The following is a 13776-nucleotide window of genomic DNA, read 5'->3' as shown; positions in this document are numbered from 1 at the left end:
GAGGCATGGAGATCATCTTCTTCAAACAGTTAGGCATCTTTCACAAAAATTAAACCTTTCCTTGGATGGTGAAGCAAGTTTACAGACTGCTAATGCCAGAAAGGTGCATCAATTTCAATACCCAACCAACAGAAAATTGTCATCAGCTAAGTTTGAAGCATGGAAAATGTGGCATGAAGATGGTCTATCAATTCAAAAATTGCAGTACGTCTTCATAAATTTTTAAAACATGCTATCTGCATGTTAACCATTCTTGAATTCTTATGATTTTTATCTGTAGAATTTCCTGGTAGATCAGCTCCTATAAAGAACAAACTGTCTGTGAATATCTTCTGGATGCTGCCCAAGATGGTTTTGAGATCAATTGGATCAGATTTTGTTGTGAGATTGGACTGACAAGGGAAATTTTCGTAGATATTCAAGCTGCCATCAACAAGGTTGGCTCTAGAGACAAGCTAAAGCCCATTAAAAATGAATTGCCTGAAAACGTAAGTTTTCCTTAATTTTAACTTTTGTGGGTTTTTGTTATGGGGAATGGGAGGCGGCTGGTTTGCATGATTGACAACATCATGCGTGCACTATTTATGCTGATTGTTGGGTTGGATCACAACTAAAACTGAGTAAGGTCTTGCTAATGATGTCAGATAAGTTATACGCACATCAAGACTTGTCTGCAAATGCACAGCTGTGGGATGTCTCTAGAAGTGGTACCACCTAGCCACCTGGGTATGTCAAAGGTTGGTGAGCTTCAGAACCAAGTGTCTGATATTAGTACTGTCACAAGGACTCAAGAAAGAGAGGTACATCCTATCCATGATGAAGATCTGTACTCCCCAGATAAGCGTCAAAAAATAAACGAAATTGAAGGAAGGTCCACTGTGTTGGAGGCAACAGAGAATTCCATATTAAACTGGCTTAAGACCTATGAAGAAGGGGTGAGTGCAATAAGAGCCCAAGGCTCTGCATTGATGTATAAAGAGCTTTGCTCAGTTCAATCTATTGTCCCTTTTTCATTTATGTAGCATTGCATTTGTGTTGCAGGTTTCGTTGTCTGATATTTTGGAGCACTTCAATGGGTCCAAAGGAATCTGTGATTGATCTGCTGAGTACACTTGAAGGTGACTTTATGATATTTAAAAAGAATGATCTGTACAGGCTTTTGTGATTAGGAATTGCATTAGATTGCTAGGCGTGGTTTTGTTTTATTTTAGTTCATGCAGAGATTTCTTTTTCCAAAGTTCATACAAGAGATTGAATGACTGAAATTTGGCGTGTAATTAAAGTGTTAATTACTGCTTATGACGTTGTGCATCACTCACCTTCTGACATTTCATCAAGTGAACATTTAGATTGATTTTTATAGAATTCTAGGTACACAAATGCTATAGTAGAGTGGCATAATTATTAAAGAGCGCAAACCACAAGTTGATTTAAGGTGCATAGGGTCCTGGAGTGTTGGCCCTCACCTGACTACAAAAAAGGTAAAATTAAGATGATCCTATATGATAATTGTGCTTGTGCAATTTGGGTTAATTATAATATTGAAGGCCATTTGGATTTTACTTTAAACTGTTATATTCAGCTAGACTTGAGACTACGTATTGGTCTAAACGTTCTGTTATTTTAAAAAGAACTTTGTTATTTATTTATTTATTTAAAAGTAACTCCGTTCTTTTTCAATTAGGACAGTTTTCTTTCTCTGGTCTTCAAAGGAGATTTTTCACTCCTTTTAGCTTCTCTTCTGATTTTTAGCTGGAGTTCTTGCTTTCCTTGAGGCTTCCCTACTGGGCGGGGGGTAGTTCTGTCTTGACCCGGTGTTGTAGGTTTTACCCTCCCCACTCTTTGGCTTGGGTGTAAATAGATTTTGTTGGGTGGTTCCTTGCAGGTAAAAAGAGAGGGTCTTCTGATGGCAGTGGTTGTGCTATCTCTTTTGCCATATGGTGTTTTGGGAACAAGTTTCAACTTTATGGGTTCCTTGGAGGCAAGTCCTCTAGGAACGATATCAATGCTGCTGTAGCTTTCAATTCCTCCGTGGCTTTAAAGCATGCCAAGAGCGCTGCCGCTCTCGTTTCTCCTTTCTCGTAGAGCCTGTAAGGCTAATACCTCATGGCTTTGAAGCATGCCAAGAGCTCTGGCTCTCTCCTCCTTCGTAGAGCCTGTAAGGCCGATGTCCTGTTATGACTGCGTAGAGATCTTTGGGCAATGACTATTTGTAAGGCTCCCTCTGGCCTTGGTTGTGCTTTTTTGACATAGGTGGAGTAGCTCCTATGCGTGTGATTCCTTGTATGGTGATTCCGTCCTGAGCTTCGACGGGTTGGACACACCAAGCCCTACTTGTGTTTTTTTTTTGGCCCTAAATATTCTGTTAAATATTCTATTGGGGCTTAGGATGGTTTGAGCTTTGCAAAATAAATAAATAAATAAATAAATAATAAAAAATTGTCCACCTGCTAGCCACAAATTCTGAGCGTCAGACCTTTCATCATTGTTCATCAAGCAAAGGTTACATGACTTGCACCAGGAAATCCAGTGACAGTAATTTTAGTATTTCATGGTTAAAATTAGAAGGGTGTTAAAGCAACAAAAAGTACAACACGATGCATGCAGGTCCATCATACCGGTATATGTCCTAGTTTGTTGGGATGGAAGAATACATGTATCCAAAAATTGAAAGGTAGATTATATGAGCCAGCAAGAATTAAACGTTTCCTCGGCCTACATGAAAACAGGCGAAGTTGAGATGGTCACCATGTAAAATTCTGATGACGAAGATCGAGGAAGATGACAGCAGGGAAAGAAAAGTTAGTCCTTATGGATGGCATCCTCCAATTCCACTTCCAACCCACGATTTTTAAGAGAGGTAGTGGCATCCAGAGGTGTCTTGCATTTCTTTTGCAATTCCTTGAACCTCTCAACATCAAATTTCTGTTTCTTGAACAATTTCCTCTGCCTAGAGAGAAATAGCCTCTTCATCAAGTCTTGATAAGTTGGATCTCTTGAAGTGAACAAGAAGTAGGCATAGCCTATAATTATACCAGTGGTAGTGACAAAAAATCCAATAGGTTCCATTACATCCCATGAGAATTCCCAGAATGTTAGTCGAAAGAACAGTCCAACCTGCAACAGACCTAGTCCAAGCCCACACCAAAGGATGCGCTGAACTTGCTTATGTGCTAGTATGTCAATTTCTTCTTTCCTTTCCTGCAGTGTCTTTAGCTCAATCCTCACAGGATCATCTTCATGAGTCAAAGCAAGAGGCATTGCTCTTTTAACCAGCTCTACCACCTGAAAACATAAATATATAAGAGGCAAAATCAACCATAACGAATAGGGTCGATAATTCATGGAATCCATGTATAGAAGAAAATAATAAAGGAATGGAAAAGAGGAAGGCAGCAAGCCAAGTATAGAAGTTTTGGGTCTTATTCAAACCCTAAAAACATATCTTTTCCAAACTGTAACTACAACTACTATATGGCCAGTACAAGTGAAACCCGAAGCTACAGATTATGCCTTCAGGCTGATACGAGTGGAAGTATAGAAACTTATAAGCAACATAAAACAACATCCAATTTCGTTATTGCTTTTTTTATCTACACATAACCACACTCAGTTGCTCTTTGATCTGATTGGCAGTAAATAAAAGCCAACAAAAGTTTGCCTGAAAAGCTCAAACCATAGCTAGCACCAACCAGAGTCAGCCATGCAAATGAATTATACATATAAGGCTAATAATTCAAGCATGATGACATACTGAGGCATGAATAATGCATTGAACTAAGCAGAGATTTATTATAGCTGATATCAGCCAACAAAACACAAGTCCAATGGTCTGACAAGGGAATGAATTATTTAGATAGTTCATTATTGATAATTCGTCCCCTTGTTAGGGGATCTTTCGTAATTATCCCTAACACGATATCCTCACATAATTACTTCAAATGACAGATCAAACCTTTCTGCATAAACTAGTATCTGTTGTGAATTCCGGATGCTTTTTCCTAATTATTGCATTATTTTCTGAGTAAGGCCACGAGCAAGCCTTCAACACATTGGCTCTTTGATGCAAAATATAATTAATATACCATCACAAACTAAGTGGCATAAGGAAAATATATTATTCTTCTTGATGACAACTGGCTGCACATTATCAACTAAAGCCTTCAACTGTCATGGTTATTTAGAGCATCATATCTTTAATGAACAACGCAAATTTATATATGTTGTGCATTCCTCAAATCAATTAGACAACAAATGTACTCCGTAGAGAGTGAAACTTAACCAATATATAATGATGCATTTTTTGTTTCCTTTAGATGCTGATGGAATTCTGATTCTATTGATACAATTGTTGGCCCACAATGAACAACGAAAATCCTAAAACATATAAACCTCCTAATTAATAGAATCCTAAAGTTCCTAAATTCACAATGAAAAATTAAATCAACATAATTGCTTAATTGAATCTTCCTTGATTTCCTTGACTGCATCAATATGTTTTACATAAATTTGAGAGGGTCTCTGCATCTAAAATATGGAAAACTGCAAAAACATAATAAAGTACATGGTTGGGCATGGTAACATGACAAGAATCCAGTAATATAATGAGATTTAAAAAGAAATAAAAATTATTGATGAATGACAAGGTTAGCCACACTTGTTCTATATGTGAAATTCATCCGTTTAAAGCAGCTTTGTTGAGAGCTTCAACAAACTAAATGCAAGCACAGTCATTGCTTCCTGCTTAAATCACAAGTAACCTCAAATTCAACAACACAAAGCTGATAATAAATTTAATAGTTTTTCCTCACAAGAAATCTTATTCAGTAACTAGACAATAGAAAGAGAAAGAAATAAACCAGGTTTCTTAAGCCAACAATATCAACTTCTCCAAAATTAGCGAGGGACTAAACAGTCTTATGATATCTGGCAATTCTAGAACAAAAGAAAAGGCGAAATTAATTAAAAAAAAGAATGAAGCAGGATTCGTTAAAGCTATGTCCCCCGTTTCTCATTCCACTAAACAAAGAAAGAATATACCTTCTTTTCAAATGTCAGATCTGTGAGCCATGTAGTGGGTCTATTCAAAACCATGAAAAATACAGCCAGTGTGGGTTATTCTCAAACCAAAGGTTGTTCCTATGTTTAGTCCACAGTTAGGATTTGGGAAGCAGGTGGGTGAATAAATATTACTAAAAGAACAGCATATTCCTCCCAACAATACAACAGGGAAATAGTTTTGAAAATTTCAGACAAAAAGAGATCTTGACAGAAGCATTTATGAGAAGATCAGGCAACATGAATTGGAAATTAATGAAGAAAGCATGTATATAACAGATGATGCTCAAGTTTTAACCTTTTTCAGATTACGGAAATACCTAATTCCTTGCCAAATACAGTACAGATAATATTATGAGGTACAGATTTCAAATTGCAAAGACTACCCATTAAGCAACAATGTAAATTCATGGGTAGATCTATCTATAAAAAAGGAAAGAAAAATACTTTATTGATATCATAATTATTCTAATTATTAAACTTGGTTTAACTTTACTCTTGGTTAATGCAAGGCTGAGCATAACATAAAAGGGAAGCTATTGAAAGTCCCGTGACAAACCTTAATAAAGCAGTAGAGACAAGGGCCCGTGAGTATCCATAGACACCCAATAAAATCAAGTGAAAATGGAAAAGAAACAGAAAGTGGAAGGGAATGGAATAACAAAAATGGGATGTGTTCCAAAACTGTGACCACACCTTCCACTCTGAAGTGGAGGCAAAATAAACATACCTGGGCTGAAAAGAAAGAGAGAAGATAAGGGTACCTTGTCAGGATGGAGATAGACCTTGTCCCGGAAGAGAAGGACAACGCCGGCATCATCAAAGGCACGAGCAAATTCAATGGCCTCATCTTGAGATCTGGCAATACCCATGCTCTTGCAAACCTGCAAGAGCTCAGAATAAGAAATAACCTCCTTCCCCTCCATCCCTAACTTCATCTTCAATGCCTCCACATTCACCAGCCTCATCAATCTTTTCACCTCCGCGCAAGTAATATTCTCAGTACTACCACCACCACCACCACCTCCTTCCTTGCTGCTATTGCTGTGATCACCAGCATCAGTAGTGAAAAACTGCGACGACGATGATGTTGTTGACATTAACACTCTCTTGCTCAATAACACTAGTTCCCTCGCCCTTCCGCTTTGTTGAATTGGAGCCCATCCCATTCCCAACAACAGCGACGGCGGAGGAGCGCTCCTCCCCACAGCCGCCGCTGACAAGCTGTGCTTCAAAATTCCACTTGACCAGAATCTCCTCCACATTGTAATTGATTTGGGTAGTGAACACTAAAACGAACACATATTATTGTACATTAAAAATCCTAATTTATCAAAGAAGAGAAAACATCACATTTGAAGATCTGTAACTGCAAACAGAACAGGTTTTGAAGATGAAGAATCATGCCCAAAATGTGAATACTTGGTTTAACTGTAGTTTCTTATTTCTTGTGAAGAATTACTAAAAATATCAGAAAATTTCCATTAATTAATAAATTAAAAAGGAAAAAAGAAGACGGAAATACAAAATTCGATAAGGATAACTTCTCTGAAACACCCGCTCTCGGCATTGAAGGATGAAGATGGACGACATTTACAAGTGGCTCAACCACCATCTCAGGGGACAGGTTTTGACCCCACAAAATTATCCTGTCCATGTCTTCCACAATTTCAGTTTCTCTTTGCATCAATGTGTACACATTAAAGTTGAAATTTTACCAATAAATATATTGATTTATTTATAAATAAATATTATTAATTTAAATAATTAATTTAAAAATATGTTATTTATTATTATATTTTACTGATTTATATAAATTAATCATGAAAAATCACTTGACTAAAAATTTAAGAATATTAATTAATTAATGATTATTTAAAATTTATTTAAGTCAATATATTTTTAAAATTTTTCAAATGTAAATTAAAAAAATATTAAATTTTTAATTTTATTTTATTTTTTAATTAGATAATATATATAAACTAATTAAAAATATAAATAATATATTATTTATTAAATTTTAAAGTTTAATAAAATTTATTAATATTAAGAAATAAATTTATTTCTCAGTAATTTAATTGTTTTGTACATAATTATATTTTTAATTTTTTTTCAAGTCTTGATATTAGTGATAAATTATTTGTGGAATCTCATTTATTTGTATACATAAATATTTATTATATATCAAAAATAGATGTTACTATAAAATATGTAGAGTTTGAAATCATTTAATATTTAAGAAGCAGAAATATCATAATTAACTTCTATTCATAATTTAAAAATAATATATTAATCAACTTATTTATTTATTCACACTTAAAATAAAATTATAATTAATTAAAAAATTTATCATTAATAAAATTTTATAATATGATTATAAAAATATATAATATAAAATGCATATATGATTAAAATAATAAATAATCTGTCCAACACGTTAGATTTAATGAGAAATTTATTTTCTATTTTTAATTAAACTACTTAAAATTGTGGTTCAAAAGTCAAATTTAATTTACGATAAATTTTTTTATTTAAGTATTATTTATAATTAATATTTAAATATTTTAAAATAAATAAAAATATTTTTAAATTTTAATTCTATTATTTATTTATTTCTCCTTTTATTTTTTATATTTTTAAAAAATTTATTTTTATTAATTTAACTATTAGTTAAGTGATTAAAATTATCAATGAAAATTTGAAAAATTAATAATAATAAAAACGGATGAAAGTATTGATAATGATAAAGTTTTCTGAGGAATTATTTTGCCTTAAGGCTTATTTAGTACAAAAATGTTATTTTGGACTTATTTGGCATCAACGAAAAGTATAGGAGCTTATTTCATCTTTTTTTCCTTATTTCTTTTATCGCCTAAGTACAAAAGCTTGAAAGCTAGGTTTCTAAATTGAAAAAAAAATCAAGCCTTAAATTAAAAAAATAAAAAAATTAAGCGGTGAAAGTACAAGATATTTAAGTATATTCTTATTTGACTTACAAATAAATCCTTAAATATTATATTATTTCTAATTCTTGTGCCCATATCTCTCCCTTTCTCTTTGTCTCTCTCTCCCTCTCTCTCTCTCTCTCTCTCTCTCTCTTTCTTCCCCTTTTTTGTTTCCTTGTTTCCATATCATTTTCTTATCATCTTTTTCCCTTTCAAAAGTTATCCCTTCCCCCATTTCCCTTTTCTTTTTCGAGTGATCCACACTATAACGCTCCAACCTGCTCAAATGTTACATACACAACTCCATCTACAGTCAAGCTAATGATTCTCAATTATGGCACCCCATGGAGAATTTTTTTACTAATATTTTGTAATTTGTTTTTAAAATTCAAAAAAAGTTGCAAGATTCTCAAGGCTTCAGTGATAGGCTTTTAGATGAAGGGAGTAGAAATGAATCATTCATATCAAAAAGGAAGGGAAAATGAAGGGTTTTCATAAGAACATGGCTTACATAATTGCATAGCACACTTTTGAGCTCGATAATGGTGAAGACCAAGTGGCGGTATTATAGGCTGGGGCATTAGAGCATAGATCATCGAAGAAGAAAAGGAGGAAGGAGAAGGGAAAATTTTCAAAAGAGAGAAAGATGATAAGAAAGAGAGATGAAAAATAAGGAGATAGAAAAGGGAGAGAGAGAGAGAGATGGATAGAGGGAGACAGAGATTGAGAGAGAGGGAGAGATAGGGGCATAGTTATTAAAATCGCTAGTTAACTTGTACAATTTTACGAGTTAGAATCACCAAAATGAATCAAAACGTATTTTACGAATTAGAATCGCCAAAATGAATCAAAACGTATGAAAAATCAAAATTAAATAAAATCAAAGTGAAATCGCGAGTTCAAATAGCAAAATCGAATGAAAATTATCATGAATTTATGAACTTACGATTTTATATATTTAAAAAATTTATAATTTAAAATATTTCCTTTTAATTCATCAAAATCATTATCATTTGTTTATTTTAACATCATTTCTAGATTTTTTAAGTTTTTAAAGAAAATAATAACTATTATTTTTATTATTACAATTATTATGTATACATTGTGATTTTTATATTATTTCTTGAACAACTTTTGTTATATTTCAATTATCATAAGCATGATCTAATTTCTATCTATTATTTATCTAATATTTTTATTATTTTATTTACATTTCAGAGTTCAAAACTTGGAATTATACTTTTAAATATGAAATTTATATATATGTGTGTGTGTGTAATTCCAATTATTTTCATATTGATAACTCAATGAAAAAAATATTTCATCTAAAATTAAAATAATTTGAATATAAAGCTTAAAAATGCATTAGAAAGCTTTTTTTTATAACTTCTTATAATTAAATGTACATGAAAAATTATATATGTATTTATATAAATATGATTATATTTTTTTTCAAAGGTAGTTTTAGGAAGTTGTAAAATCTTTTACAGTCCTTTCATCAATTGGTTCGAAAATCGAGTTTGATAACCTTGCATATGGGCAAAAAAATTAGAAATAATTATAATATTTAAGTACTTATTTATCAAAATATAAGGCATTATTTGTAAATTAAAAGAAAAAGTACAGTTTCTTTGTTTGGATGGGCGGGAAGGTTGTTTAGTAAAGTAAGGTATGATAAGATAAAATATAGTTAGGTAAGGTAATAATTTGTTTTATGTTTGGGAGAGAGGTAAAATAAAGCAAATGAAGATTTAATAACATTGTTTTGTTTGGAAGGAAGATATTGGAAAGTATAGCTAAATATGAATATTACAAATATACCCCTTTTATAAAACAATTAAAAACATAAAAATAAGGATGGGGTAATTTCATATTTGCAGAAATTAAATAAGAATAATATAGGAATATAAAAATCTTAACCCTCAATAAAAGGATTTGGGGGGATTTTTAACCACTCCCTCCCCCCCCTACATACTCTCATCCCAAATAATCTAAAAATCTCATAAAAACTTACATTACCCTTAAAACCTCTCTATCCAAACAATTTAGTTAAGTATTCTGTATTTTTGCATTTTGTACTTTGATTTTTTTCAATTTAGGATATGAGGGTTTCTTTTTTTAATTTAGGGTCTGAGTTTTTTTTTTTTTTTTAAATTCAGGGACCCATGCTTTCAACCTTTGAGTTTATTTTTTTTTTTCAATTTAGGGACATGAGCTTTCAATGTTTTGCACATAGGTGACAAAATAAATAATGGTATTAAAAATTGCTAATGTGTTCGCTAAGTCAGCATCATTTAACGATAACTAATTGTTTGAACGATATTTATTAAAAAAAAATATATTGTATCAAATTAATAAAAATTAAACACAATTTATCATGCGTCAAAGCGCAAAAATTAGGATATTTTTTTTATACTTTTCTCTAATTTTTTTTATAAACAATTTTTTTTTATCAGAGAATTAAACTCAACTCACTTTAAAATTAGCAATTGAATCATAATTAGGAAAAAAATTCTAGTGCCCAAGCTCATAACTTTTACAAGTTACCTATAGATAAAAATTATATTTATTAATAAATGACTTATTCAATTTAATTCAATTTTTAAATTTAAATTTTATAATTTAATGCATTAACATTACTATTTTAATTTGAAATTAAAAAAAAATTGCCAATAGTTAATATTTTATTTTAGAAAAAGGTTAAGGTCAGTATATAGAAAAACCAACTAGTATCTAAATTATAACATCAATGCAGAAAAATCAAGCTTAAACATAGCAATAAACCTTATAAGCCTATACAAGAAACAACAACCTGAATAAAAATAGACCTTAAAGGTTTTCCAACCCAAAGATAAAAAAACCTAATCTTGCGATCAACCTATGTGGAAGACCCGGAGCAGGGAAGAAAACTTGAAATAGAGGACAGCATTGTTGTCCAAACCTCCCATATTCAGATCCAATTGAAGGCAAAATGAAGCATACATAAACTAAACTAGCCAAAGCCTAAGTCCCGCACATACGCATTCCCCAATTGTCGAGCGAGGCAAAAGGACCCAAGAATAGAGAAGAAAAGCTCAGTAGCATGGATATGACTAGAACCCTGTAGATCAACACTGGTAGCTAAGGGTGAGAGGTTGACCGACTCTTTGCATCTATCTCGTGCCTTTTGAGTTAGGCTAAGTCCCTCAACCCCATGAGTTGCCACACCCACACCAAGCTTCCTTTAATTTCCCAAATGCTATAGAGGCCCAAACATAAAGCGAACTAAAGACCAAAAATTTGGCTATGCAGATTAAATATTCCCTCACCATTAGGGGTGTACATGGGTCAATTTGGGTGGGTTCAAAGAATTTTGCCATACCAAACCAAAAAAGTGGGTTTTGATAGTATTCAAACCAAAACCAACAAATTAAATTACAAAACCATATATGTTTGGTTTTCACATTAAGCGGGTTGAGTTTGGTTTGGGCAGTTTTTACTTATTTTAATATTTTTTAGGCTTTTATAATTCAACTCTTGTTAAACATTTTTCATATACATATTATCATATATTATTTAAATAACAAAATATTAATTTAAGATGTATTATTCAATAAAAATAAAAAATGAAATAAAATTATTCATGTATTTCTCTTTTTTATATATATATATATATTTGGTTTGTGTCAATCCGAAACCCAAACCGAAAATTCGGTTTATAATTATTTTTAAATCATAAATAATATTTAAATATATAAAACTATTAATTTCAATTTACATTTATTCAGATTGGTCGGGTTGATAGATTTGGCTCTTTTTTTGTACGTCCCTACTCACCACCTTAAATTTACAGTAAAACCAACAAGATTATTTATGCACACCACAACTTAGCTTGGAGGTAGAAAGGGAGAACCCACTTCTAGGATAAGAGACAAAGGCTTCCCTATCTTAATAGTGCAAAAGGAGCCACTAATATGATGGAGTAAAGGCCTAGGTACCTCAAACCAAAAAAAAAAAAAAAAAGAACAACGAGAAGAAAACTTTTCCATATCACTGGAGAAAGAAACCAACATATTAAATCCATTAAACACATATAACTATTTCATCCATCCAATTTTAAAAAGCAAACAAGTCATTAATGGTTAACACTTGCGAGCCTCTCAATTGTGTATAGTATTATCAATGCGGATAATGATTTTCAAATAACCAAACAATCTTTATTATTATTATTGTAGGATCAAGCGTTTATTATCGTGCTAAAAGCTTAAACTGCTAGCAGAAGTGCAACTCTAACTCTTTATAGTGTAACAGTCAAAGTGTCATGGGCTAAAGGAATCTGAACAGGATACTGGCCCACTGAGTTATCTCTATCTAGTGCCAATAATCCCCCCATCCCCTAGCATTTGCCAGGGATTCGAACTTATAACCTTGGCTCTAATACTAATTATAGGATCGGGCGCTTACCACCATGTCAAAAGCTTCAGCTGTTAACAGATGCATAATCCCAACTCCTTATAGCATAGCAGCCCAATCGCCATGGGCCGAAGGGATCTGAGCATTATGCTGACCAATTGAATTATCCCCACCCAGTGCCAATAATTATTATCATTTTTTTTTAATTCATGTAGGTCTATTGATTTTGTTAGCTTCTCTCTCCTATCGAAACTATTCATCTAAAAACTATCAAAACTACTTATCTAAAAAAATATATACTGTTCTGTTAAAAAGAAAAAAAAAATTGCTACCAATTCACCATGTACTATATTTCGATTAATCTACACACTTTATGATGAATAAAATAATGATTTATATAATCGACAAATTATTAAACTAATTACTAAGAGACGCACATATTTAGTTAAATGGACACATTATTAAAATAATGATTAATTTAACCTAGCATTTTAACAAGAAAAATGATAAATAAATCGAACTCATTCATCCATTCCTCATTCTATAATAATAATAATAATAATAATAATAATAATAATAATAATAATAATAATAATAATAATAATAATAATAATGAGAACCTTGCATTCTAAAAATCAGTGTTGTCAAATTCGATATGAGGCTTAACTCGATGTGTGGATTGAATAGATTAGTAATTGATTCAATTCTTAGATCAATAATTCAAGCTAATAAATCACTAAAAAGTTAATCAGACAATATTTATTAATATAATTAATTAATTAATTAATTAATTTTTAATTAAAATAAAAATTGCAGCATTTATTAAATTATATTTATAATAGTTGAATATCTACCCTATGCACGAATAAATATAAAAATTATATCAACAAATATTTTAATAAGAAAATAATTGTATTTTACTGAATGTATATTATTAAAATTAAATGTAGGTACTTTGATATAAATTAAAATTGTGCTTTTTTTCATTTACACCGCATCATAAAGGTTCGTTATGTCCCGGATACAATTAAAGGGAAAAAATAATCAAATTATAAGTTAAAGAATGATTAAATTTAAAAAATAATGATAAAAATTTTTATAAATGAGGTCAAATCACAATTGAGACGAAATGAATTTAAAAAAAAGTGTACAAATATTGATGTTGCCTAAGGCACTGTTATCAAAGGCGTCTTAGGCACAAGGCACACCAAGCGCAGGCGCCCTGGGACAGGCAAGGCTCACCACCTCACAGAAGGGCACCAAGGCGCACTGAGGCGCGGCCCAATGAGTCAAGGCGTTGGATATATAAGCCAGGGCTTTTTTTTTAAGCTTGTCCAGACTAGCAGCCAGTAAAAAGAAAAAAAAGAAGAGGAAAAGAAGA

General features: G+C 31.8%; 2 protein-coding genes across 2 annotated transcripts; one reads left to right on the top strand and one right to left on the bottom strand.

The window, feature by feature from the left end:
* Nucleotides 1-173: 173 nt before the first annotated feature.
* Nucleotides 174-1212, top strand: LOC131171213 (uncharacterized). Its single transcript, XM_058130682.1, has 4 exons — nt 174-182; nt 294-488; nt 645-935; nt 1042-1212. The coding sequence occupies exons 1-4, from the start codon at nt 174-176 to the stop codon at nt 1096-1098; spliced, it is 552 nt and encodes a 183-aa protein (XP_057986665.1). The 3' UTR covers nt 1099-1212.
* A 1445-nt stretch (nt 1213-2657) lies between these two features.
* On the bottom strand, nt 2658-6744 carry LOC131171420 (calcium uniporter protein 6, mitochondrial-like). Its single transcript, XM_058131505.1, has 3 exons — nt 6584-6744; nt 5823-6347; nt 2658-3285 (listed from the first exon to the last, which is right to left on the bottom strand). The coding sequence occupies exons 1-3, from the start codon at nt 6713-6715 to the stop codon at nt 2803-2805; spliced, it is 1140 nt and encodes a 379-aa protein (XP_057987488.1). The 5' UTR covers nt 6716-6744; the 3' UTR covers nt 2658-2802.
* Between the last annotated feature and the right edge of the window lie 7032 nt (nt 6745-13776).

This window comes from Hevea brasiliensis, chromosome 12, assembly GCF_030052815.1.
Source record: "Hevea brasiliensis isolate MT/VB/25A 57/8 chromosome 12, ASM3005281v1, whole genome shotgun sequence".
Classification (NCBI taxonomy): domain Eukaryota; kingdom Viridiplantae; phylum Streptophyta; class Magnoliopsida; order Malpighiales; family Euphorbiaceae; genus Hevea; species Hevea brasiliensis.
This window is presented reverse-complemented; position numbering and strand designations above follow the sequence as displayed.

What these genes read in the sequence shown, in the direction of transcription:
- LOC131171213 (XM_058130682.1), top strand. An exon ending in AAAATGAATTGCCTGAAAAC is followed by an intron (nt 489 to 644) that starts GTAAGTTTTCCT and finishes TAATGATGTCAG; the next exon opens with ATAAGTTATACGCACATCAA. An exon ending in TTAAGACCTATGAAGAAGGG is followed by an intron (nt 936 to 1,041) that starts GTGAGTGCAATA and finishes TTTGTGTTGCAG; the next exon opens with GTTTCGTTGTCTGATATTTT.
- LOC131171420 (XM_058131505.1), bottom strand. Translation starts at nt 6,715, where the DNA reads ATGGACAGGATAATTTTGTGGGGTCAAAACCTGTCCCCTGAGATGGTG. An exon ending in AGTTATCCTTATCGAATTTT is followed by an intron (nt 6,348 to 6,583) that starts GTATTTCCGTCT and finishes TGTTCGTTTTAG; the next exon opens with TGTTCACTACCCAAATCAAT. An exon ending in TCTATCTCCATCCTGACAAG is followed by an intron (nt 3,286 to 5,822) that starts GTACCCTTATCT and finishes TTATGTTTTCAG; the next exon opens with GTGGTAGAGCTGGTTAAAAG.